Source organism: Vulpes lagopus, chromosome 10 (genome assembly GCF_018345385.1).
Source record: "Vulpes lagopus strain Blue_001 chromosome 10, ASM1834538v1, whole genome shotgun sequence".
Taxonomy (NCBI): Eukaryota; Metazoa; Chordata; class Mammalia; order Carnivora; family Canidae; genus Vulpes; species Vulpes lagopus.
The window spans coordinates 103,668,951-103,696,446 of record NC_054833.1 but is presented as its reverse complement, the minus strand read 5'-3'; the positions used below and the strand labels follow the sequence as shown (position 1 = coordinate 103,696,446).

General features: G+C 46.1%; 1 protein-coding gene and 1 pseudogene across 8 annotated transcripts in view; both read left to right on the top strand.

The window, feature by feature from the left end:
• HYDIN (HYDIN axonemal central pair apparatus protein) overlaps positions 1-27,496 on the top strand; it is a 358,050-nt gene that overhangs the window by 255,017 nt on the left and 75,537 nt on the right. For 7 of the 8 annotated variants that reach the window (XM_041773068.1, XM_041773069.1, XM_041773067.1 and 4 more), the window contains 13 exons: positions 2,577-2,714; positions 5,164-5,347; positions 7,766-7,907; positions 9,897-10,056; positions 11,670-12,293; positions 15,508-15,729; positions 18,251-18,459; positions 18,674-18,856; positions 19,964-20,083; positions 22,828-22,987; positions 23,090-23,262; positions 24,105-24,303; positions 26,477-26,576. In XM_041773068.1, coding sequence (XP_041629002.1) covers positions 2,577-2,714; positions 5,164-5,347; positions 7,766-7,907; positions 9,897-10,056; positions 11,670-12,293; positions 15,508-15,729; positions 18,251-18,459; positions 18,674-18,856; positions 19,964-20,083; positions 22,828-22,987; positions 23,090-23,262; positions 24,105-24,303; positions 26,477-26,576 — 2,614 coding nt within the window. Of the gene's footprint in view, positions 1-2,576; positions 2,715-5,163; positions 5,348-7,765; positions 7,908-9,896; positions 10,057-11,669; positions 12,294-15,507; positions 15,730-18,250; positions 18,460-18,673; positions 18,857-19,963; positions 20,084-22,827; positions 22,988-23,089; positions 23,263-24,104; positions 24,304-26,476; positions 26,577-27,496 lie in introns of those variants that run through there. The other variant, XR_005990460.1, reaches the window with a different exon arrangement.
• On the top strand, positions 18,871-18,965 carry LOC121501044 (annotated as a pseudogene).

Below are 27,496 nucleotides of genomic sequence, written 5' to 3'. Positions count from 1 at the left end.
TTCTCTCTCTATGTCTCTCATGAATAAATAAATAAAATCTTTTTTAAAAAAGGAAGAAATGTGTAATATGTCATATAATGAAGATATGATCCCTAATATAAGGTCATTTATTTATATATCACCATGTTCTAAGAGAGCACCCACTGGCAATCCTAATTTTTGGAATGACATTTAATCTAACACTCTTACTTCTCAATTCCATGGCCTCCTCAGCTTTTCCCTCCTGTGGTCATGTTCTAGCACATATTTATCATTACCTATAAACTCCAAGACCACTGCATTTACCCATCCTACTTCCTGACAGCCATCTTCTAACTTTCCTGATGACTCACTGGTCCCGTGCAAGCCTCCAGTCCACATCTTCACTGCCTGCCACCCCCTTCACTTCCTTTCTTACCCAGTTTGGAATCCATGTCTGTCACTATAGGCACTCCCTTGCCCCTTCCCCTTCATTACACTCTGCAAGCAAAACTTCATCCCTGGTAAGCCAGATTCTCCACCTCCTCCGTGCAGGGTGGCTGAACACAGCTAGGAACAATCCTCTTCTCTCCTGAATGGTCTTCGCTTAAACTTAAGACCACAAATCTCACATAGACTCTTTGGTCTGCCCTGGGCAATTTGCCCTCCTCCTCGTCAAGATGACTATTTTATTGAGGTCATCACTCTCCAAACCTCTAAGGCCCTTTCCTGTTCCCCATTCCCAGCTAATGAGCAGCAACACCAGAAGTCAACCACCTATTCTCTCACCACCAGATAGATGAGCTGAGCTGCTACCTAGCCCAGCACCATGCCTTCCCTGCCACAGAGCCACTGTCCCAGCTTTCACCTAAGCCCTGCACGTGTGCACTGGACCTCCCCCACTCCTCACTCGAGATCTGAATTCCTCCAGTCATCCCCTCTCTCCTATTTGCTTTTTGTCCTATGGGATCCTTCCCATCAGCATCTATGCATATTGTATTACCGCTCATCTTTAAAAATACTGCCCTAAGACCCCAGATTCCCCTCTCACTTTGACTTATTCCACGGAGGCCTCCTTTGTCCTTACATGGTCAATCTTCTCAAGGTCGCAGGCACTCATCTTGCCAGATCCAGTCGCCTGTATTCTATCCTCATCTCATGTGACATCATAGCAGCTGATAACTCCGCCTCCTGGAAGTACTTCCTGGCCGTCAGAATACCACACACTTCCAACTTTCCCTCTGCCTCATCAAGGACTCCCTCCTCTCCTCCAGCCTCTCTACCTCCTCCAGATCCATAGGATTTGGGACTAGGCTAGAACTGAGTCATCTACTCTTTTCTTTTTGTTATCTACCTTTTCTCTATAGGTGATCTCATATAGCTCATGGCTTAAGTACTTAAATATTTCAAGTATGCGTGTGACCCTCAAATTTCTATCTTCAACCCTAATTTCTTCCCCAGCTCAGGTTCATACATCCAAGCGCACATTCAGTATCTCTGTAGAATGGCTTAGAGACATCTCAAAATGTCTGTGTCCAGAAAGTGATCTTTGCCTACCCCCAAAACAGAACAAGACAAAAAAAAATTGTTCTTCCCTCAGTATTTCCTTTCTTAATAAATGACTTTATTGTTTTCCAACTTGATCAGGCCAAACTCAAGGAGTTCACTGTTGGGAGTGGAGGTGAAAGAAAGAGGGGCACCAAGTCCTAGTGGGATGGGATGTGGAAAAAAAAGTATCAGCCACTTCTCCCCACCTCCACCATGACCATCCTCATCCCTGCCACCACCATCCTGCCTGGAGCACAGAAATATCTAACTAACTAGGCTTCCTGCTTCTACTCTTGTCACCTCAAGCAGCAGGCACAGTAGGCTTTCAAAAATAAAACCCAGATTATGTGTCTGCCTGAAACATGCCAACACCTTCCCATAACACTTGGAATAAAATCCAGATTCCTTGCTATGGTCTACAAGCCCTGCATACTCACACCTGACTATGTCTCAGACTTGCACGAAGCCCAACCATCTTGCCCATTGCTCACTCAGTCCAGTTACATTGGGCTCCCATGTGCTCCCCAGACCCCAACAAGTACACTCATGTGGAAGGAGCTTACTGTTCCCTCACGCAGACTTTTCTCAGACTCTTGTCTTGTTCTTTCATGTTACTGTCCAACCCTGTCACCGCTCTCTGGCCCCTTACCTCACACTTTTTCTCCCTGGCACTTGTCACTACCTGAGACTGTGCTGCTGATTTGTAGATCATGTGCTCCTTTTCTGGCTGCCCCATTTCAACACCGCCATCCTTGTTGTTGCATCCCTAGGGCTAGAGGGGTCCCTTATGCACAATAGGTGTTCAATTAATATTTGTTGAATGAATGAATAAATTCATGCTGTTCAGTACATGTACAAAGCACCTCCCACCATGTTCCCACTTGAAGCTTACAACAATTCTTTAAGGAAGATAGGAATTTGCCATTTTACAATGCAATCCCCATTTTACAGATGAGGAAATGAGACCCAGAGAGATTTCACGATGTTCATGAGGTCATACGGCTTGTAAATGTGAGAGCTGCTGGGACACCACGCTGGATTCTAACTCCTGATCCTTCTCCCGCCTACAGGTTTCCTCCAGCCCGCTGCCTTCAGGGCCCACACAGCGCCGGCTCAGTGTCAGCGCCAGTATCGGAGGTGAGACCGGGCTCATGAGCTGTGTGCTCCCTGAGGACCTGTTCACCCAGATCCTGGCCGAGCGCATCCAGGTGAGTCCATGCCCACCCCCACAGAGCTGCAGGGCTCACACTCCATCTCCAGAGGCCTTGGAGAGGAAAGATGGGTTTCTTCAGCCCCAACACTCATTTGCTTGTCCTCTTGACAGCCTCATCAGGCCCTGGCCCTGGTGCAGTCTGCATCCCGAAGCCACTCACCTTAAAGGACCAGTGAGCAGGTTACATATTTTAAAAGAGAGAGAGAGAGAGAGAAAGAGTTATTATATAGCCCTACAGTAATGTATTAAAAATCATAACATGGAGCCATGGAAAGTTAGAACTTAGAACTATATTAATTGGTATAAAAATTTGTCTTCAATATATTATTGAGGGGCACCTGGGTGGTTCAAAGGTTGAGCATGTGCCTTTGGCTCACAAAGTCCTGTGTCAGGCTCCCTACAGGGAGCCTGTTTCTCTCTCTGCCTATGTCTCTGCCTCTCTCTCTGTGTATCTCTCATGAATAAATAAATAAAATCTTTAAAAATATATATTATTGAGAAAAGCAGGTTATGAGATAGTATGTAAAACACAAACACATTTCTATAAAAATATTTCTAAGTGCATATCATACAAACAGTCAAAACTCTAGAGCACATGTAACAGTTGTTATCTTTGGTTAGCAGGATAGTGGATTTTTAGTTATCTCCATACGTTTCTGACTTATTTCACAGTGACATTACTTTTAAAGTCAAGAAACACAATAAATGTTTCCAGTTTTTAAGTTAAAGAAGACAAGATTGCAGGATTTGGGAGGGGTACCACTTGAGGCTGTTTGCTGCTTATGGTTGACAGAGAGCTTCATTGCTCACCAGGTCCTGGAGCTGTCCACTTGCCTTGTTTTTTTTTTAATTAAGGCCACAATATTAGTTGCACATTTAAATATAACATGCAGGGCCTGAACTTCCCAGGAGGGGAAGAATGTCATCACCAGAAATGACTCATAGTAATGTTTAACTGCTACTGTGTTGGTGCTGTCACTGTTAGCTGATCTGAGCCAGGAGGGCCAATAGGTGTGCAGGTATGCCACGTACCTGGGTTAAATCATTGAGACAGCCCAAAGTGAACCTGTCGAGCCGTCCTACTCAACGTACCAATCTTTGATGAAACATGAAGCTTGCACTGCTTCCTTCCTTGGCAGTCGTGCTACAAAGAAAACAAACAAACAAAAAAAACCAGCAGTTGATGTAAATCATGTATTTAGTGATGTAGTTGATTTACATTCTGACACAAGATTCTTGTCTCATCAAAAACTGGTAGTGATGGGGTGCCAGGATGGCGCCATGGGTTAAGCGTCTGCCTTTAGCTCAGGTCATGATCCTGAGGTCCTGGGATCGAGCCACACATTGGGCTTCCTGCTCAACAGGGAGTCTGTTTCTCCCTCTGCCTTTCCTCTTTTCTCTCTCTCTCTCTCATAAATAAATAAAATGTTAAAAAAAAAAAAAAAACGCAAAACTGGTAGTGATCAGCTCCCAGCCAGGGGTGACCAGCCTATGTACTGCCCTTTGAGTAACACCGCATTCCAGCAGAGGGTGCCGGTCAGTGATTAGTGTTATCAAGATCACCACACAGCAAGGCATTAATAACACGGAGGAAGGTACGAAGGGCCCACCTGCTACTGCTGCTGTCTGGTACGCGGTGATGGGAACATCGCGCCTTCCCGTCTGCGGTCCCTGAACCTCACAGGCCTTGCCTGACCCTCACTTTCACACCCAGTTTGCTCTCCTTATTTTCCATAGAGGCAGAATAAATCTTTCACTCTACAAATACAGATAATAAAGACCCTTCATGACTGATAAAATATGTGTCTGTTTCTCTTGTATTTCTAGCAGCACATTGAAAGTAGCAAGTGGAAGGGTGGCTTCATGGTATTTTCACTGGGGCCCCGCAGGTGTGCAGAGCCCACCGCAGCCCCCATGAAAGCCCCAATGGAAAGAATGAGCAGCGCTCTCTGTAGAGAACTTGGGGACTGTGGCCCCTGTAACTGTCTTTTTTTTTTTTCAGTTTATTTTTTTAATAAATTTATATTTTATTGGTGTTCAATTTGCCAACATATAGCATAACACCCAGTGTTCATCCCATCAAGTGCCCCCCTCAGTGCCCGTCACCCAGTCACCCCCACCCCCCGCCCTCCTTCCCTTCCACCACCCCTAGTTCATTTCCCAGAGTTAGGAGTCTCTCATGTTCTGTCTCCCTTTCTGATATTTCCCACTTATTTTTTCTCCTTTCCCCTTTATTCCCTTTCACTATTTTTTATATTCCCCAAATGAATGAGACCATATAATGTTTGTCCTTCTCCGATTGACTTCCTTCACTCAGCATAATACTCTCCAGTTCCATCCACGTCGAAGTTGCATCTGTATCTTTGGGGTAAATCCCCAGCAGTGCAATTGCTGGGTCGTAGGGCAGATCCCTGTAACTGTCTTGGCTCTCACTGCGGTTTCAGCTGAGCGACTGCTTCCGAGGAGTGGTGTTCGACAGCGTCGAGACCCTCTTCGCTCGGAACGCAGCGACGGCTCTCCTCTGCCTGCTGAAGGCCATCGGCAACCGGGAGCACATCTACGTTATCAACATGGCCCAGGACTACACAGCCATGAAGGCCCAGGAGAAAGCCAAAAAGGAGCAGGAAGGTGAGGACCCGTACCCTTCTGGGCCGTCCCTTCAGCAGAGCCTTAAGCCTTTTGCAATGCTCCCCTCCACGGCGACCCGTTAGGAGAAGACACTATTCTATCTGCCATCGCACCAGTGCCCACCTCCACCCTGGGAGGTGCCTGGCAGATGCAGGTGACAGACACATTCCCCTTTCCCCCAACAGCACACTGTGTCCCTTTGTCTTCTCTGTGATCACCACCAACCCCAGGGGAACACATCACCAGTCCCACCCTGACTCAGGTGACCAGTTGGCTGATTGGTTTTGTTTACGGCACCCAGGCATTTCCTGACAGTCTAGAGGTGCTGATAACCTTTACAAACCAACTTCTACATTTTAGCCTGCCACATCCCAGGCACTGCCACCAACGTTCTCTACTCTTGAAATGTTTCTAAATGGCAGTTGAGGTGATTTAATCCTCTCAATAAATCTCTGAAGATCATTGTCCCCCTATTACAAACAAGGAGAATGAGTCTCAGAGATACCAAAAGTCTAGTGTAAGATCACACAGCAGAGGGGCATCTGAGTGGCTCAGTTGGTTAAGTATCCGACTCTTGGTTTCAGCTCAGATCAGGATCTCAGGGTCGTGAGGTTGAGCCCGTGTCAGGCTTCATGCCGGGCATGGAGTCTGCTTGAGATTATTTCTCCCTCTTCCTCTGCTTTTCCTCCCCATTCATACTCTCCCCTCTTCCTCTCTTACTCTCAAATAAATAAATAAATCTATCTTAAAAAAATAAAAAGATCATACAGCAAATTAGTACGGTCTGTGTAACTGTGAAACCTTTGCTTTATCTGTCATTACCAGTGGCCTGAAAAATATTTCAATGACTGAAAATAGGCGCACACACACACAGAGTAATGTTAGCTTGAGTTCCCGCTTTAGTCAGACACAGAGCTAGCAAATCTTGGTCCCCAGGGGAGGAGGCCATCCTGTCCTTGGGATGCAGAGTCCTGCTCTGGCCCTCAGCTCTGGTCACATCACTCACTGCCCTTCCTTATTTGGCCTGACCTCTCCCTTCTGGAAAAATCTACACAAATAATAATGCTTTTCCATTTAAGAAAATAATTGGAAACATGAGCTCTCTTAGTTCTTAAACAGAGCTCAGACTGCTTCCTTATATTCTCATCCAGAGAAAAATTAGGAAGAATGACCAGGCTTCCCCAGCAGTGGTCCAACCTCCAGCTTCCTGGCTTCCCAGAAAGTTCATTTCCCCATAATCATCAACTTAGAAGAAAACATCCCATTTCATTTTCTCAATTACCTGCAGATTGAAGTTTTTCACAGTTGCATTATAGACTCCTCTTCACAAAATCATCTGCTTTTGAAAAAGTCCTAAGGCAGCATCCAGTAACATTATTATATTAAAATCTAATTTTTTACTGAACATTTATGAATTTGCCAGGCACCAGCCCAGATGCTTTACAGGATTGTTTATTTGATCCCCATCACAGCCTGTAAAAGAAGAATCCTTATTCTTACCTGTTTCTATCCTTTGGTAAGTGTCAGAGAAAGATCTCTAGATACATTTCTCTGAACCCAAAGCTCAAACCTACAAGAATGTAAGGTGGGAAATTGTGTCAGTGGAGTGTGAAGAGAAAGCCTTTGTGCTGGGTGCAAACCACACTTCTGGATCTGGAATCTGTAGGGTGTGGAAGATGGTTCCCCTTGGTCTGCAAATTGGCTGTGTCACCCCGAGGACTGTGGTGGCATATGTTCCTAATGGATTAAGTCAATGGGTGGCATATGACTTCCCTATTGCTGCAGTAGCAAATTACCACAAACTTGATGACTTCAAACAACACAGATTTACTATCTTACAGTTCTGGAAGTCAGAAGTCCTAAAAGCGGGGTGTCAGCAGGGCTACATTCCTTTGAAGACTCCCTCCATGGAGAGAATCCTTTCCCTTGCATTCTTGAGCTTCTAGAAGCCACCTGCATTCGTCAGCTCATGGTGCCTACTTCACCACCTTCTGACCTCTGCTTCCATGGTCTCATCTCCTTCTCTGACTCTACCCCTCCTGCCTCCCTCTCACAAGGACCCTTGTGGTTATACTGGGCCCACCCAGACAATCCAGGACAGTCTCCCCAATTCAAGGTCCTTCGTGTAATCACATCTACAAAATCCCTCCTGCCATGCCAGGCCCACATATTCACCGTTCTGGGGGTTAGGATGTGGACATCTCTGGAACTACTATCCCAGATGGAGACGGGGCTTGGAACCGTGAGAGTGAAGGAAGGCCCCCCAAGATCAGGAACGCAGCTGTGGCACGAGCTCCCCCTCCCTGGCCTAGACCCTCTGCAGCCTGTGTGGGCTGGGAGCTAAGCCTCTGAGGGTCTGCGCAGCCAAGGCTGGGAACTTACCGCCCCCCCACACCCCTGTCTCTGCTCCCTCCCCAGAGCACAGACACAGGGAGGCACTGGAGAAAGAGAAGGAACGTCTCCAGAACATGGACGAGGAAGAATACGATGCCATGACAGAGGAGGAGAAGGTCACGTTCAATCGAGAGGTTCAGCAGGCCCTCCGCGAGAGGAAAAAGAGGTCAGAGGCAAGCGCTAGCCAGCGCGGAGGTGGTCCCCCCACGAGTAACACACGGCCCACCCTGGAGACTGGGATCACTTCCGGGGAGCAGCAGTGGCCGAGGGAGACCCAGGAGGATGACCTGCTGAGAGCAGGAAAGCACCCCACCCGTTGAGGGTGCTCCTTGCTGCGGCCTTTCTGGGTTTCTCCCATTCTCCACTGCTTCCTTCTCTCTGGAGGGCATCTGAGACTACTGGGGAGGTTAGATGATGTAATGGGGGACACGTCTGGCCCCTGTGCTGTCCTGGAGCTCCCACCAGCTTCCCCTGACCACTGCCCTCCCACTCATCAGTACTTAGGTGTCTGCAGCTGCTGACCAAGGGGCCACTCTCTTAACGTGAGCTTAACCGTCATTCCCCAGAACTTGGCCATTTCTCCTTCCCTGGCCACCATCTTGGCCTTTGGTGGTGTTATCTGTCCCCTGCATTCTGGCTGCCTCTCCCACTTGATGCTCAGCCTGGGAAGTTCACCAGGGACCCTAGGCAGGCTCTCGGCCATTATTGTGCCCATCATTGGGGACCACACAGGAATGATTAGATCCCCTCCATGCCACCTGGGGCCCAGGAGACACAGGCTATCTCAGCTACAGGAAGCAGGATATATGTCCTTTCTGCCCTCAGATCTTAAACATGCCAGCGGAGGAGGGTATATTGCTTACCCTCCATAGAATGCCAAACATTGGAAGGGACAGAGCCAAGATATTTGCCCTACTATTTAACCTCATTCTCTCCTCTCCCTCTACCTCTGACTACTCCCACTGACCCCAAAAGAGCTTTTATGTCCTCTCTGCCTCTATAGTATGCCCTCATTTCTTTATCTGCATGATCCATTGTAAAAATGCCTAATCCTCTAGAGGTATAAGAAGCCTAGTTTAAAAAAAAAAAAAAAAGGCAGAGCTTTGGGATTCCAAAGGAGTCTCTTTCCTTTCTCATCCAGGTCATTGCTTTCAGGAATTCATGGTAGACTTAGAAAATATGAATCTGATCCTCAAAGCTCAGCAATGATTTATTTGTGTCACACACACACACACACACACACACACACACACACAGTAATGAAGAGTTGGCTTCAGTGGGTAGAGAGTCACAGAAACCTAGGAACAACCAGGGATTCCTAGAGATGAAAACAGATGGGTTTCGTATTTTCAGAAATGCTGTCCTCTCCAGGCTTGTTTGTACTTAATGCCCACCCTGCCATTGGCAGCAGGGCAGCTATAGCTGAATCCATAGCTGGGAGGGAGGGAAGAAGGGTGAGGGGGGAGAGACAGAGAGAGAAAGAGGAATGTGGCTTTCAGATCCAGTGCCATGGCTCCAAGCTAGCCTTTAGGGACTGCTATTTAAAACACAATTTCTTGTTGTCTGAGCATTAGACATGACAGTGTAGGAAGCTGGGCTTCATTTGAACTGATATTTATTTATTCATTTGAGAGAGAGAAGGAGAGAGAGAGAGAGCAATCGGGAGCAGGAAAAAGGGCAGATGGAGAGGGAGAGAGAGAATCTCCAGCAGACTCTCCACTGAGCTCAGAGCCCAACGCAGGGCTGTAGGTAGGGCTCCATGCAGGGCTTGATTCCTTCATCCTGAGATCTAAAATTGAGTCAGACACTTAACCCACTGCACTCCTGGAAGTTACTTCTTAAAAACTGCTCACATCAAGCTTATTTTCAGCCCTTGCCTTGCTCTCCTATGAGAGAGGATTGGAATAGAAATAGATTGAGAATTCCTCTTAGTTGAGTTTGAGTTAATCAGTTTTGCTGAATGACCATTCAGAGACCCTCCTTTCTTTTCTTCTTCCTTTCCCTTGCCTCCCTCCCTCCCTTCCTTCCTTCCCAGATTTCTTCTGTTTGTTCTTTCTTTTTATGCCCAAGAAAATTCTTCCCATGTCCCTCCATTAGACACTCCCATGCAGAGGAGGGGCTCTGAACTCTGTTTTCTCTGCCTGATTTGATGAAGGGAGCTGGAAAGACTGGCAAGGGAGATGGAGGAAAAGAAGCTACAGCAGGAGCTTGAGAGACAAAGGGAAGAAGATGAGCAAAAACGGAGGATCAAAAGGCCAAAGCAAGGACCAGTGAAGGAGGAACCTATCCCAAAGAAATCTCAGACAAGCCGGCAGGTAGCAACCCTCACTTGCTCTTTAACCTGAGACAGAACAGAGGAACCAGCCCATCAATCTGGTACCCTTCCCTTCTACAAAATTGACCCAATACTATTTAGATTTTATGGCGGAGCAGAAGGTAGGAGAGAAGGGGCCAGCATTTGTTGAAAGCTGATTGTGTGCCAAGAGCTCTGCTTGTACTTTATTATGGCACCCCTTCTGCCCTGCGGGGGTTCAGAGGCCTGAGCCCCATCTGGGGTTGAGAGAGACAGTTCCAGGACCTCACCCAGTTATATCTGACCACAGACCTTGCTCTCTCCACTGTCCCTCCCAAGTCTGCTGGATGATGCCCAATAGGCTGGTATTAACAGCTTGCCTCCAGTTAGCCACAAAGTCAGTGGAGGCCCTGTGTTCTACTGAGAGCTCATCTCGACAACAGTCAGGGACAACTGACATAAGCTTGTCCTGGCAGACAAGTAGCGATAGTTTATCAGCCTGCCAAGCTTAGAAGTCACCTGTCTGTTGCCATGACCTGGGAAAGGCGGAAGAGCCAAGGCAGCGCCCAGGGTGGCGCTCACAGCCCAGAAGGGTAGCTAGCTAGCAGGTGTTCACAGTGGCTATCTCAACACCAGAGGCTCTGTGGGTGAAGCTAATGCCAGACTCCCAGACAAGGTGCAGACTGGTCCCAATAAGTGAGCAAGAGACAGTGACCACACCGGGGTAGACAAAGGAGCAGAGGAATTCGTGTCCAGGGTTCACAAGCATATAGAGCTCAAGAAGCAAAAACAAGCACAAGAAGCAAGCAGGCCTGAAGTTATATAGGCTGTTACTGGCCGCTGGCTGCTCTGTGCTGGGCTCCCAAAATCTTCCAAGTGTAAGCCCTCCCTGTCCCTCTGTGGCCCCTCCTTCCACACAAAGTCCTCTGCCTGAAATCTGATATCTGAACAGAACTCTCCATGTCTTGGCAGTGGCTCTCCTGGCAAAGGAGAAAGATACAGTGGTAGCCAAGCCCTTCCCGTCCCGGCTCACCGAGACAGCCCTGCCAGCACCGACCTGTCCACACTGTCCAGGCTGTGTAGAGGTGCAGACATATGTGGAGGAGGAGTGGTACAGTGAGGCAAGGGGAAAGCCAACCCTGGCCAGGCCTGCCTCCAGGCCCAACCTTGTGGAGTACTGTCACCGGGGAAGGGGCTTTGGGCTGTACTGAGGGCAATCATCATCAGAATCAACTGGACTATAGGTCACCAAAGAATGACCAAAAATCTATGGAGCCTCCCCAAGGATTTCACCCAAGGGAGAAGAAAATCAGAGCCCACAGCAAGTTTAAAAAACCAAGTTGGTTTCTCCATGAGATTAATTAAATAAATACATATTTATTTTTCAAAAGCCTGAGGGCATAGCCAAATTCTAAACTCCTATCTGTTCCCAACAAAGGACTATGGAAAGGATATTTTAAACTAAGACCCCCGCGGTGATTCTCAGACACAGCCCCAGCCCTGGTGTGCATGGAAGAAGTGCCTGGAATCCTGGGAGGCCTTCTTTCAAAACACGACGTCACCTTGCTCTTCCTATGCAGTTTGTTCTCCCTTGAAGAACTGTTTTAAGCATGCTTTCTGTGTTTTACCTTCTAGATTCTGACTTTTTCCAAACTAGAGGTCAAGATGGATGCACTAGAAAGGAAAGCATCTGTCAGGGAACATATCAGCGAGAAGGAGGATCCAAACAGGAGAAGAAAGAACCAGCTGGCAGATATCCATATGCTTGGGTTTCCCCTGGCCCAGGAGCAAGAGGACAGCGAAGGGGACCTCCTGAAGGATGCCGACAGGCACTTGGCCCAGAAGTTTAAGGCCTATGAGCTGACTCTAAAGGATATTCAGAACATCCTCATGAACTGGGACCGGAAGCAGGGCATCCTGCTGCACCACACCGCCGAGGACATGCCCCACGAGCCCGATGACCAGCGCCAGGTTCCTTCAGGGGGGCGCCGAGGCCGCAAGGACCGCGAGAGGGAGCGTGCAGAGAAGGAGAGAGCCGAGAAGGAGCGCCAGGAGCGGGAGAAGGCCGAGAGGGAGCGCCTGGAGAAGCTCAGGGCGCTGGAAGAGCGGAGCGACGCAGGAGAGGGAGAGGGGGAGGAGGACCACCACGAGGGGAAGAAGGATCTGGGGGTGCCGTTCATGAACATCCAGACGCCTGACTTCGAAGGCTTGAGCTGGAAGCAGGCCTTGGAGAATGACAGGCTTCCCAAAGGGGACCAGGTACAGATGGAGATGTGATGAGTCGGGTAGCAGGTTCTGTGCTCGGCACTATTAAAGTGTTCCTTTCCGTATCCCCTTAATTCCACTCATCTCTGAGGCTCCTTTGGATGTGAGACAACAGTGGCTAACAGGACTTTTTTCTAGTTGGTGAATATCCGTAGAAAGTTCCACAGGTCTAAATTATTCCATCTAACCTCTTTAAAAAATTGCCTATAGAGTTGATTTTTTTTTTTTTTTTTTTTTAGTTTTAAGTTCTAGTTAGTTAACACACAGTGTAATATTGGTTTCAGGAGTATAATTTACTGATTCATCATTTACATGTGACACCCAATGCCCATGATAAGTGGGCTCCTTAATAACCATCACCCATCGAGCCCATCCCTGACCCACCTCCCCTCTAGCGGCCCTCAGTTTGTTCTCTCTCATGAAGAGTCTCATGGTTGGCTTCCCTCTCTCTTTTTTTCCTTCCCCTATGTTCATCTGTTTTGTTTCTTAAATTCTACATATGAGTGGAATCATATGGTATTTGTCTTTCTCTGACTGACTTACTTTTTAAGTAAGCTCAACGTCCAACGTGGGGCTCAAACTCATAACCCTGAGATGAAGAGTCGCACGCTCTACCAACCACGCCAGCCAGATGCCCCTCTCTGACCCACTTATTTCACTTAGCATAATACCTTCTCTCCATATCACTGAAAATGGCAAGATTTCGTTCCTTTTGGTGGCTATATACACCACCTCTTCTTTCTCCACCCCTATCAGTTGATGGACATCTGGGCTCTCTCCGTAGTTTGGCTACTGTTGATGCTGCTGTAAACATTGGGCTGCATGTACCCCTTTCAATCTGTATTTTTGTAGCCTTTGGGTAAATACCTAGCAGTGCAATTGCTGGATCAAAATTCTATTGTTAACTTTTTGAAGAATCTCCACACTGTTGCCCAGAGTAGCTATACCAATTTACATTCCCACCAAGAGTGCAAGAGGGCTCCCCTTTCTCTACATCCTCACCAACACCTGCTGTTTCTTGTGTTGTTAATTTTAGCCATTCTGACAGGTGTGAGGTGGTATGTTATCATGGTTTTGATTTGTATTTCCCTGATGAGGAGTGATGTTGAGCATCTTCTCATGTGTTTGTTAGCCATCTAAATGTCTTCTTTGGAAAAATGTCTATTCATGCCTTCTGCTCATTTTTTAACTGTATTATCTGGCTTTTGGGAGTGTTGAGTTTATTAAGTTCATCACACATTTTTAGGGAAGATTTTTATTTTTTTTAAATTTTTATTTATTTATGATAGTCACAGAGAGAGAGAGAGAGAGAGAGAGAGGCAGAGACACAGGCAGAGGGAGAAGCAGGCTCCATGCACCGAGAGCCCCACGTGGGATTCGATCCTGGGTCTCCAGGATCGCGCCCTGGGCTAAAGGCAGGCGCTAAACCGCTGCGCCACCCAGGGATCCCTAGGGAAGATTTTTAATATTGACAGTACTGGTGTTACAGGTTGGCAAGATAGATATATTGTGGAGTGAAGCAAGAGTCTCAATTACTTGAAAATCTTGTTCCTACAAGCTTCCTAGAGTAACAGAAATCACAGCTTTTTGATCCTAGAAAATATGGCATACCCAAAAGCCCCTTAGGTGGTGGTTTGAAGGAGATGGTCACTCTAGCCTTTTGTCCATGGATGAACTTTTTCTGTAAAACACCAGAAAGCAAATATTTTAGGCTGCAGATCCTACAACCTCTGTCACAACCAGCAACAATATATAAACCAGTGTACATGATTCTATCCCTATACAACTTTATTTACAAAAGCAGCTAACAGGCCAGAGTTGGCCAGGGGGCCAGAGTTTGCTGATCTCTGGTTTAGTTTAGCGGAAACTAGACAGCCTTAACAAGGAGGGAACAGAGCCTGGGAGCAACATGATGGGAAGACACAGGCAGTTCCTCAAGGGGGCAGGTTGGGGTGTGGTGTGGCCTCACAATGAGAGTCTCACAGCAGTGGTCCCGGTGGGCCAGAGGCCCGGAGACAGTTGGGGAACACGTGACACCAATACCACTCCGTTTACTGTTCTGCCTCCACTCAGCCTGCAGTGAGGAATCATGGCCACTTTTCTCTCCAGAAATAGGGTTTTTTAAAAAGAACCTCTTCTTATCTTGTTTTATGCACCATTACTATAGCCAAGGTTATCTTCTGGCCTTTTCTCATTCTCTCCACACTCCAAGTCACAGGTTAGACTATTGGTTACAGTTCTCTACCCCTGCCTCCATTTAATAATTGGCACAAATATTCATTCCTTTCCCTCACAGACATTCAAGCCCTAGGAGTTCATGCTGGCTATGCATTAGTCAGGAAATGTCTTTAGCTACCTGACCTGGGTTAGAAACCCAGAATTCCATGAAGACAGGTGTCTGTTCAGCCTAATTGCCCATTTGGTCCACAGAATGGATGCTTTGATGATATGTCACATGTACCCTCGTGATGACAACTTACGTAGAGATAGCATGCTTATTCTGAGGGTTTCTGTGCTGAGAAGGGAGTTGCTGCTAAATTTTCAAGCAGCCTGCTCTGGAGGATGCTCACTCAGTATATATCAGAGAAGAAGAGGGGAATGAATTTTCTCTCCAGTTTCTTTTTGGCTTCTCTCCTTATTCCCATCCTTCACCCAATTCCCAAAACTTTGGCTTATTTTCTTTGCTGTACCGGACCTGCTCCAACCCTAAGTTACTTTCAGCATCAGAAAGAGAGAACATTTAAAGGTAAATGAAAGGTTAACATGGACTCTGAAAGCAGAAGGAACAACTCTGTACTATAGACACCAGAATCTTAAGAGCTGGCCTCTAAACCATATCCTTTGAATGCCTACTGTGTGCTAGGCTCTGTGCTATATCACCCTGGCTCCTGTCCCAGTAGAGTTTATCATCCAATTGCTGAGACAGACACGATAAGGTGACTAAGACCATGATAAGAGAAGTATAGTGAGCGCCCACGGCAAGAGCCCCAGCCTGGTCTGGGAGCACAGGTCTAGAAAGACCTGCAGAGCTATGTCACAGGCCCTTCACACCCCTTCCCCAACACATGCCCATGGTAGTGGCATTTCCCACTACCATGAAAGTTGAAGAAAAGGCAGGAGGGTCTAAACCATTCTGTGCTCACTCAGGGAGGCAGCTGGGTGCAGCCCGCTCTCTGCATAGGAAACTAACCATGAGCTTTTCCTTTAGATCCTGGACATCTTGGGTCTGGGTTCCTCTGGACCACCCATCCCATCTCCCACCTTGTTCTCCATCATCTCCTACCCCATGAAGCGGCTGCCATTAGCCACAACAGAAATCCTGAAGCACTTCCTGTTTGTGATTCCACCATCTGATGAGCTCTCCCTGCTCGAGGAGAAAAGGGAAGCAGAAGCAGAAGCAGAGCTTTCAACCACCATGGGCTCTGGGAAGGTAAAGGGCGAGCCAGTCATGTTTTCTTCTGACTTTGGCAGGACTTCAGATGGGCAGACAGGAAAGGTCACCCTCTACAAGGCCAAAAACGAAGTATGGTATTGGTTGTCATGCTTGCTGATGCCTTTGCCCTTGACTCGTTCCAGATACTGGCTGAGGACCCCACATAAGCCTCTCTCGAAATGGCTGATTCCATCTTCCACCCTTTCCGGTCCCTGTGGGATGGTCTAGGGAACTTGTTGAATTGAATTGCTCTGATGCTTATAAGCAATAATAATAATAATATAATAAGTAAAGGCAGCTCTTTTTTTTTCTTTTTTTTTTTTAAACTGATCTCTGTAGGATCATTTTATTTTTTTTTTTTATTTGTTTATGATAGTCAGAGAGAGATAGAGGCAGAGACACAGGCAGGGAGAGAAGCAGGCTCCATGCACTGAGAGCCCGATGTGGGATTCGATCCCGGGTCTCCAAGATTGCGCCCTGGGCCAAAGGCAGGCGCCAAACCTCTGCACCACCCAGGGATCCCAAGGCAGCTCTTTTTAAAAAGATATTAGAATGTTTTGGGAAGCTAAGGTAGTTCACACAGTGTAAGAAAATACAAGAATCACCAGACACAGTGCTAGAAAAAGGACAGATGATCATAGAATTTATGAGGGGAAGATTGGGCATTTTGGTAAACTCACTTTTTATCTCTTTGCCTGATACAATATAGTAAAGTTAGTTGCAGCTGAGTTAAAAATATGATAAAATATTTTAATCCAAATATTAAATAAATTTGGATAAAAATATTTTAATCCAAATAAAATCCTACACGATTAGAAGAAAGCTGATATGCAATTAATCAAATAAATCACAAAAGAAAAATAGATTTGACCAATAATATGCATAAGGTATACATATTAAAAACTGAAGAGGAGTTATTTATTCCCAGAAGAATATGGTAGCCCCAAATTTGAATCTCTCCACACAGCCTCCTACAAACCAAGCACATCCCATCAGCAAAGAATAACAAAATCAGTAGGAAATAAAATCACCTGCAGGCCTCACCTAATGCTGAACTAGGTGAAGAGGATGCCTCAAACTTCTACTTACAAATAAGTAAAGAATTATCATCTGAGATGAGCGGCATGTGTGGGCAGACCTTTACTAGAACAGAGTCCAGATTAAAAAAAAAAAAAGATTTAAAAATTGCCAACATCAGAAGTGATTATAACACCAAGCTCTTTCCTTAAAATTAACCATTAACAGGAAAGGGTTAAGCATTCTTTAACTTACCATTTTAGGAGGAACTCTAGTTCATCCCCAGTTGACAAAGGAAAGCTCTTCATTCTAGAAGAATGGCAGCTAAGACTAGTAGAAAAAGAAAAACGCTATTCTGTTATCCCCAGGGAAGTAATTAATTAATTAAGGAGCGCTAACTAATATAAAAAGCAGTACTTTGTTGGGGAACAAGACACTCCCTGCAAGCCAGAGCATTGTCCCACAGGTGACTAGCCAGCTGAAAAGGGGAAAGCCTGCGTTATGGAGGCCAAGTCTGGCAGGTGCCACACCAGCCACGTGAACACAGTGCATCTGTCATCATGGGTTGAGGTGGCTTTTTTGTTGTTGTTGCCCCTTATTGTGATGGAGTGTGATGTATACAGCACCTTCTATGAATCTAATCAAACTTTTAAGCCTAATTTCCAGTGTACAGAAAAAAAATGAAGAATGAAGGAATGAATGAAAGGATGCTCTAAGAATAGTCAGAAAATTTCAGTGTAGAATATTCTATAAGGGGGATCCCTGGGTGGTTCAGCGGTCTGGCGCCTACCTTTGGCCCAGGGCGCGATCCTGGAGTCCAGGGATCAAGTCCCACGTCAGGCTCCCAGCATGGAGCCTGCTTCTCCCTCTGCCTGTGTCTCTGCCTCTCTCTCTCTCTCTCTTCTCTCTCTCTCTCTCTGTGTGTGTGTGTGTGTGTGTCTATCATGAATAAATAAATAAATAAATCTTTAAAAAAAAAAGAATATTCTATAAGAATACCCATCTGGGGCAGCCCGAGTGGCTCCTAGAGACCCAGGATCAAGTCCCACGTCAGGCTCCCTGCATGGAGCCTGCTTCTCCCTCTGCTTGTGTCTCTGCCTCTGTGTGTGTGTGTGTGTGTCTCTCATGAATAAATAAAATCTTAAAAAAAAAAAGAAAAAATAATATTGATCTGGTCTGCCTAGGAGTCAATGTAATTGAGAAGGGCAAGGGGTCTAAGAGTAAAAGGTACAAAAAACCACACCACAACAAAATGCAGTATAAGAACACACTCCCTGCAGCTTGAAGCTTTCTCTAGGCTTTGGCCTCCTTCTCAAGGAATAGGGTGCCAAGGAAAGCACTAGACTTCTCTGTACTCCTCTTCTGCTCTAGTGCTGTAGCTGGGCCCTTCTCTGCCCCCAGCAGCCACCGGCTTCCTAGACCCTAACACATGTGCTAGGTATCTGTGTCTCCTGTTCATGTACATGTAAGTGAATATTTAAGACTTGTGCTTGTGTTTAAGACCCAGGAGGAGCAGGCCACCTCCTCTAAGGGGAGCAGACAGAAACCAAAAGAAAAAGCAGATCAGGCCCGAGACACTCAGAAGGACAAACGTCGCATGGCCATCAACAAGAAGGCGCTTTCTGGGGGAATGACAGGAGCCGTTGCCCCCCTGTCAGATATGGACCAGAACAGCTTCTCTGGGCAGTTCTCCCAAGAGAAATTCATCAGGTGGGCCTCGGAAGCACCCAGGGAAGGGAATGCTGAAGCCTCAAGTAGAGGGTGTGGCTGTCACAGCACGAGAGAGCAGGGCTGTCCTGCCAGCAGGCCCCTCTGGATTGCTCTGCTTGACCCCAGCAGGCCAGGACTTCTCCCAGGCACCAGTCCTCTCGGCTCTTGGCCCGAAGGAAGCCTTCTCTCTTTAAAAGCCCTGTGGTCATTGCAGGCTGAATCACTTCCGGTGGATCGTGCCAGCCAATGGTGAGGTGACGTTGCGGATTCATTTCTCTTCTAATGACCTCGGGAACTTTGACCAGACGTTTAACTTTGAGGTCCTTGGAACTCACCGCCAGTACCAGCTTTATTGCCGAGGGGTCTGCAGTTACCCTTACATTTGCCAAGACCCAAAGTAAGTGTATCTTACTTTATAACAGAGAGTTGATAAAATTGGAAGGATACAGAGAAGCGTGGCCCTTGCACAGGATGACACGCAAATTCGTGAAGGGTCCCATGTTTTTGTACACCAGCGGGCTGCTGTGGCTGTACTGTGGGTAGATCCAAGAAGAAACAAATCCGTAGGCCTTGTCTGTTAATAAACAATTTATACATCTTTTTTAAAAGGGAGAGAGGGTTGAGAAAATAATAAATTAAATAAATAGATGATTGATAGATAGATAGATAGATAGATAGATAGATAGATAGATAATAAACGAGTTGACAAACATTTTTGTTTGGCCCCATGCCACTTTGAGCAAGGTAGCTCTTACTACTAATGTGGAACTGGGACAGCACCCCGGCCCTCTGGTCTTATTGGCCTTCAGTGTCTTGGGCACTGACTAAGCCACAGGAAGAGCATGAGCCATCAAAGTGAGCTACAGAGAATGTTCCAGGTGTGATGGCAGGGGAAACATCATCCTCACATTTCAGCAGGTTTTATATGTGCTGCCAGACTTTTTATCCTATAATATGATTAAGTGTGTGAATCTCCTTGGGCAGACCTTTTTCTGAGCTACCGAACACCACTCTGCCCTTTATGCACAACAGAAAGTCACCGGGCTGAGCAAGCTAGTGGGACAAGCCCTCTAGGGGACATGCCTTTTATAGCTTCTCCACCAAGAAGAGCTTTTTTGTGGTTCTTACCAGGGGGCCATTTTGGACAAGGAACTCAGAAACTAGTTACTATCCACCAGAACTAGTTTTCCAGAGAGATTGTCAGGAGTTTTTCTGGCTGGCGCACTAGAACAGGAAATCTAACTCAGCTCTATCACTAGTCCCTCATTGACACCCCTGGGAATCTTTTTTCTCAAGTTCAAGCCAAACTACCATCCCTGGGGGTCGCGGGTGGAGGGAACAGGAATAAAGCCTTAACTGAGGTCCTCAAATTAAGAATCATTCTGTCTCCAGATACCTGGACCCTTGGCATAACAGGGAGCATTGGGTTCAGGTCAACAGCATGTGGAGGCATGGAACTTCCACTCAGCCAGCCTCTCCTCTTTTCTCCCTCCCCTGTGTTCAGAGTGGTATTTCCTCAGCGGAAGTTGAACATGAAGCTAAATGAGGTCATCTTTAAGAAGTATATTATCAACACCAGGACGTTTTACTTCGGGCCACTCCTTTGTGGGAAATCAAGAGATAAGTAAGTGCTCCATTATTTCAATGCCAATTTCAGACTCTCACTTGGACTCAGGAATAGTACAGACAGGGTTGCTACATGGACACAACTTTACCAGTGCTGCCTCAGTCAGCCTGGAACCACAGGACAGCTGGGTTCTGGTGCTCCAAGTTTCTGCTAAGCACCCAGATGAATGCAGGTGCCATCTTCCCAGTTGGAAAAGCCTGGGGAAGGACCAGGCTTTTGTGGGGAAAGGGTAGGATCAAGAGTTCACTTTGGGATATGTTGTTTGGATGCTTATTAGGAGGTGTAGCTGGCAGTCACACAAAGGAAGAAGCTCTGTGGTTTTGGTTCATAGAGGACATCTATGGGGTTCAACAACATGGAGGTCAGGTCCCAGGGGCCCTAGGGGCCTTTTGGGGATCTCTAAGGATGAAGCCCAAGCAGAGTGAGTTGAGGAGTCAGTGGGAGGTGAGAGAATAGAGATAAGGTATAGAGGTAGTTCTTTGGAAAACTTGGTTATGAAGAGAGACAGAGGTAGTCAAGGATGGGAAGAGACGTGGAGTCCAGGGAGCACTGCTCACACACTGTTGTTCTTAGGCTGTTCGGAGGCTAAGGGGACACAGGGAGGCAGAGGTTGGAGTTTCAAGAGGATGTAAGTGCCATTGGTGGTACAGCTGCCCTGAGACAACACAATGGGATATAAAGATGCTGTTTCTGCCATGAAGAGGAGCCACTGCCTCCCACTAGGAGAGAGGAAGGTGGATGGCCTCAGGTGCTGATTCGGTTGGACCTGAGAAAGTTCCAATGGTACCATCTCTTTTCTCCATGACGCATGTTGCAAGGTCATCCCCAAGAGAGAAAGAAGTAGAGGGAAGATAAAAATGTTGAGAAAATGTGCCACAGTTTTCGTGGCAAGTTGAAGGAGGGAGAATATTAGAGAAACAGGTTAAGGTTGTCAGACAGAACTGGGGGCCCTGAGGGAGGTCGACGGTCATTCGGTTTTAGTGATAACCAGTTTTTTCGGATGTGTACACACTTCTTACTGCGCCGGCAGGGAGGCGAGACCAAAGCTGGACCCCGCTCTCAGCACATCTCAGTTCAGTCTAGCATTTATTGTGAGAAGTAGAGTATTTGTGCTCATGCTGACTTGCTGGAACTAGGAATGCTCTTTGTCCTCCAGTGCCCTCATCCCTGGAGTTTATTTCCTGAGAGGCTGGGCCAGAAAACCAAGATGAAGAGGGTTGGCTGATGATGCAGTGAATCTTCAAGGCCCAGTTGAAGGGCTTTAGAGAGAAGGAGGGGGGTCCAGTTGATGGACATGATAGATACAGCAGCCCAGGGTCAGGAGCCAGGGAAATTCAGAAAGGCGTGTGTTCTGAAAGCACTGGAACCCCAGAACCTGGGGCCAGACAGCCCTGGTCCAGGAGGAGAGGGACTACAGCAGCCCCAAAACAAGCCCCGGTACAACCCGGTATTATTTATTTATTTTCTTCAATCTTGCTGAGCCTCAGTGTTCTCATCTACAAAATGGGAAAATAATGACACCCACCCACGGATTTGGGAAGCTGCACTAGATAATGACTTCTTAGCACATGAGACTTAGCACAGTACTGGCTGGTGGTGAAGACCAGCACTCTGTCTCCCTGACCCCGATTTGTTCTCTGCCATTTGCCCTCCTTCCTTCCTCCATCACCACCTATCCAAAAAGCTTTCAGACTGTTCCCAGGCACCCATGGGTGCTGTGGTGCCTTTGCTCTGGTCTCTGATGATGTGCATCTTCACTGGCATTCCTGTGCCTTCTGTGGTTCCTCTTCTGTTCATTACCACTCACTGAGCAGCTTCTCATGCCAACAATGCCCAATGCTATGGATCTTTTCCTAAGTCACGAAGGAACAGAAACAGCCTTGTAAAAGGGAACCACGCCACATGGATCCATGTCAGAACAGTAACGGTCTTGTACCCGTCTAAGAGAAGGAGGGAAATGTGATCATCTCTAAGGCAGATGTGACATAACAAGTCACTCTCACAGGATCATGTCTTGTGGGAATATAAGCCCTGGGAATGATAGAGCCACACATTTCGCAGTTAGAATTCTCTGCAATAGGGGATCCCTGGGTGGCGCAGCAGTTTGGCGCCTGCCTTTGGCCCAGGGCGCGGTCCTGGAGACCCGGGATCAAATCCCACATCGGGCTCCCGGTGCATGGAGCCTGCTTCTCCCTCTGCCTGTGTCTCTGCCTCTCTCTCTCTCTCTCTGTGTGACTATCATAAATAAATAAATAAAAAATTTAAAAAAGAATTCTCTGCAATAATGAGGCACCTCATTGGCTCAGTCAATACAGCATGCAACTCTTGATTTCAGGGTCGTGAGTTCGAGCCCCACATTGGGTGTAGAGATTACTTAAATAAATGAATAAACAAACTTTAAAAAAAGAATTCTTTGCAATAATAGCTCACATTTATTGGGCATTTGATATCTGTAGCTTTCCTGAAGAGCATTAGGTGCACCATTACATTTAATACTCGTAGAAATCCTAAGAAGTGTTGTCATCCCATCCTAGAGATGAGGAGATCAAGGCTGGCAGGGAGGGAGGTCAAGCACAGTTGCAAGTCTTCGCAGCTGCAAAGCTTGTGTTCTTAGCTGCCACGCCAGTGCCTCCGTGTACCACACTACCCTCTGGCATTGCCATATTCTTCACAGTCTCCTTTGCCACCTGAACTCCCAGTCAATCCTTACATCTGCATCCCTAATTTTTGTTCACTTCCAGGTACAAGTCCTCCTTGTTCCCAGGTAACATGGAGGCACTGACAATCCTGAACAATTCCCCAATGGTCGCGGAGGTGTTCTTCTGTTTTCAGAATGATGTCAAAGCAAGCACCTACTTCCTGGAGCCCATCAACATGATTCTGAAACCCAATGAGAAGCAGGTATAGTCTCATAGTAACAAGTCCACCAGGGCAAGTCTTTCTTTGGAAATTTGAGGTCTTGGCATTCTCTGCATAAATGAACTGCTTTAATGCTTCCCTTAGACACTGAACGTGTGGGCCTACCCTACTGCAGTTGGTGTCTTTGAAGACTGCATTATCTGCTGCATCAAGGAGAACCCAGAGCCAGCTGTCTTCAAATTAGTCTGCCAAGGGGTCCGTCCAGAACTAGAGCTGGAACCCAGACAATTGCATTTTGACCGGCTCTTGTTGCACAGGTCAGAGCTCTGGATGATCCGAGGATTGGGATGGGATTTAAAGAACATTTAGTTCTAGGGTGGCCAACTCATCCTGATTTTTCTCAGGACTCTCCTCATTCTAGCACTGAAAGTCCTGCATCTGGGAATACTTCTGGTCCTATACAAACCAAGATGATTAGTAACATGTTCAGGACCAAACCCACTCACCCTCTGCCAAATCAACTGCCAAAGTGTGTGCATATCTGCATTTTTCTCAGGACTCTTTTTTTTTTTTTCAGATTCTCTAAGAAGTCCATTACCTTCAAAGGCTAAGAATCTTTGGTTTAGAAATTAGAGCACAGAGAACACTAGACTCAAACTGGAACTTAACATTTCATTCACTGCATTATATTATTCTAAATAGAAAATGTTTATTTGGGGGGCTACTGGCTGAGAATATTATGAGATGTATCCTACATTCCTTGACATTACCACCAGGCCCCATTCCCTGATAAACACTGGTTATTGAGCTAAGCAATGATTGAAATAACCAGAGGTGGTTTTTCTGACCTGCCATAAGAAATCAGAATCATTCAAAACTGATGGGATGCCTGGGTGGCTCAGTGGTTGAGCCTCTGCCTTTTTTTTTTTTTTTTTTTTTTTTTTTTTTTTTTTTTGAGCCTCTGCCTTTAGCTCAGAGCATGATCCTGGAGTCCTGGGATCGAGTCCCACATCAGGCATCCCATAGAGAGCCTGCTTCTCCCGCTGCCTATGTCTCTGCCCCCCTCTCTCTCTGTGTCTCTAATGAATAAATAAATAAATAAAATCCTTAAAAAAAAGGGATCATTCGAAACTCATGAAATTTCCTTTGGTCTTTGCAGAAAAGAATCCAAGGTAATTCTTCTGCGCAACATCACACCCCTGCCTGTGGCATGGAGGATCACCAGCCTGGAGCACCTGGGTGATGACTTCACCGTGTCCACCATGCAGGGGATCATCCTCCCCAAGGCTGAGTACAGCCTGCAAGTGCACTTCCAGCCCTCCAAACCTGTCTACATCAAGAAGATGATCCGGCTAGAGGTGAGGCTTCACACATTTCCAGACCTGATCATCAAAATGTGTACATATTGGTCTCTGACACACTACCAACACACACACAGAGCCAGGGCTCCCTGTTACACTCTCCTAATTGATCCCTGTTTAACAACCATGGACCCACAGTATCTTGCTCTGCACATCACTATAAGCTCCATAAATGCAGTCTCGTTAGTGGCTGATTTCCTGAAGCCACAAACAGAACACTCACTGAGTGCAGAGTGATGAGTGAGGCAGTGAATGATGTTACCATCTCAAAGCAGCCTGATCTTCCTTTGAACAGGTCTGACTATTAATAATTCTTCCTTGGGTTGAGTTCAGATTTCCAACTGTTATTTATATAAATTAATCCTGTTTCTACTTTTTGGCCCATTCAATGGACCCAATTTCTCTTATCACCCACCTATGACAGTTCTTAAGATAGCTGAACACAGATACTGATAGATTCATTTAATCAACAATTGTGTGTGAATATCAGAGGGTGATAGTCAACATTTTAAACATCAGTCTCCATCCAGACACCAGTCTCTGCACAATGAACCCAGGCCACATGGCTGGTGTTAGGGACCCAGCTGTGTCAGCTTCATCCTTCTGGTGCTGGATCATGGAGACTCTAGAGGTTCCCATGGTGGGAGTGGTGGGGGAGGCAGATAAGAGGAGATACTTGGAGGTCAAGTGACAGCTATTTACCAACTGACATGGAAACTTTTTAAATTTTAGGTATGATATGGCATCCCTATGTGTTCCAGTCGGAGCAGACACAGTGGGTTTCCCCTCAAGCCCCTTCACAGTGGTCTAAGGCTTCTCTTCCCTAGATTATATTCCTTCAACATCTACATGAGGAAATGCCTTGCTTTCTGGTCCATTTGAAAAGTGTTCTAGTGAACTTATTTTATTTGTGCACTTCTTAAATTGTTCATCCTATTTTCCCCAATTATAAATTTAATCTCCACCATCACCCTCCCCACACACACACACATACACACACACACACACACACACACACACACACACTCTAATAAGAAAGCAAAGGAAATAGAACGCTCTGGGTGCATGGCATCTATCAGGAGAAAGATACGTTGTAAATTCTGGAGCTGATAATACAAATTCTTTGTCCCATTTTTCCCTCCTGCTGCCAGTCCTTCTTGTCATCTCTGTCAAAGAGTAAACAGCAAAAGAAGGTAAAACTGAAGTCGGTTCAATTTGCTCTGAGAAACATTGACAAAATGTGTGATGAAAAAAAAGATGGAAACTGAATTAAAACTTGAGTTTAGTGACAGCTATAAATTTCCCCCTCAACAACAAAGCACAAGTAATGGGGAGCTGGTGACTTCATTTCTCAACTTGAGACTTCAGTAGAGAGGCAGGGAGTCTTCAGGAGAGCTACCCTCACTGCCAACAGCTCTTCCCCTTGGTGAATGGACCCTTTATCACCCCTTGCCCCTTGTTTGTCTCAAGAGTTAAAAGTTGAGTCCAGATGACAGCCAACACCAGTTCAGGTGTTCCTCAGGACAGAAGGGAAGGAGAGGACAGTGAGCAGCTGGGAGGGGGCAGGCTTGGTTTTTGTCTGTGTTTTGTTTCTTACATTTCCAACTGGAATAGTACAAGTGTTCATTTAAATAAAACATCTGAAATTTCCTGAAGAGAAACAGTAAAACACTTATTTTATATGAAACTCTAGCCCTTTTTCCATTGATTGAAGCAGAAACAAAGAACAGAAGAATTCAGATTTATAAAATTAGTAAAGCAAGGATGATTTACAAGGTGTAGGTTTTCCATTTCAACTGTCAGAAAAATGCACTTCAGGTTTATTTTATAAGTTCCAAGGAACACTTTTCCGCAGTGCATACTCACAGCCCCAACTTCAATAACGTAGTGGCAATCATGCAAAAAATTTAAACCCCATAAATGGACAAGATGAAAAATGCAGTCCCTTTTCCCCATTCTCATATTAATTGTCTACATTGGCATTTCCCAAAGGATGTTATGAGGGTACATTAATGGTACCAAATGTTCAGTGAAGACAAAAACTAAATACGTTTTTAAAATATTCTCCATCATGTCTCTTTCCTCATCATTCCCACTGCATGGTACATAGTTCAAGCTCCAAGTCCCTGTGGATCTTGCTTTTACTGAAGAATCCCTTTTATCCTAACAGGTTTTAGATGCAGACAATCTTGTTGGTGTTGTTCAGATTGAAAACATCTTGGTCTTTGCAGAGTCTTATGACGTCGCCTTAGACATCACCTTCCCCAAAGGTCTGTTGGCCCCTTCAAAGATAGGGTATTTAGAAGTCACATCTTTTAATGCAATAGATTTCTTATGTAGAAGAAGACTAGTGGTTGTTGGGGAGGGTGTGGAATTTCAGCAAATAGTAATGCAAGTCCCAGAGTAATGTTGGCAACATGACTACGAATCTCAATTTCTTCAACGGGAGATGACAAGGGATGGCCATAATAAAGTTGGCAGAACTCTTTTCTGAACAGCCATCCAAGAGTAAGTACTTATCTTCCTACCTGCATTAGCCTTTTATCACTGCTGTAATAGGTTATCACAAACTGTGTGGCTCCAAACAATACAAATTTATCATCTTACCGTTCTGTAGGTCAGAAGTCCAAAATTGAGCTAACTGGGCTAACATCAAGGTGTCAATGGAGCCACATTCCTTTCTGAAAGCTCTGGGAGAGAATCCATTTCCTTGCCTTTTCTATCTTCTAGAAGCTACCTGCATCCTTGGCTCACGGTTCCTTTTCCTCCATCTTCTAAGCCAACAATCCTGGGTCAGGTCCTTCTCATGCCACCATTTCTCCCACTTCAGTCTCCCTCTTCTATTTTATTGCGATTCTGTTGTGTCCACCCAGAGAATCCAAGATCTTTCTATTCTAAACTCAGATGAGAAGGAAGGAAGGAAGGAAGGAAGGAAGGAAGGAAGGAAAGAAGACAGATGATTAGCAACCTTCATTCCATCCATCATTCCTCTTTGCCATGTAACCAAACATATTCACAGGTCCCAGGGATTAGGACGTGAACACCTTTTGGGAGCACAGGGCATTATTCTGCCCACCACACTGCCCTCATGCCAGATTAGGCCCCTCCATTTTAGCATGCAGTTCTCGTTTATTCTTCCTTCTTCTTCCTTTCTTCCTTCTTCCTTCTTCTCTTTTATTCTTGCCCTCCT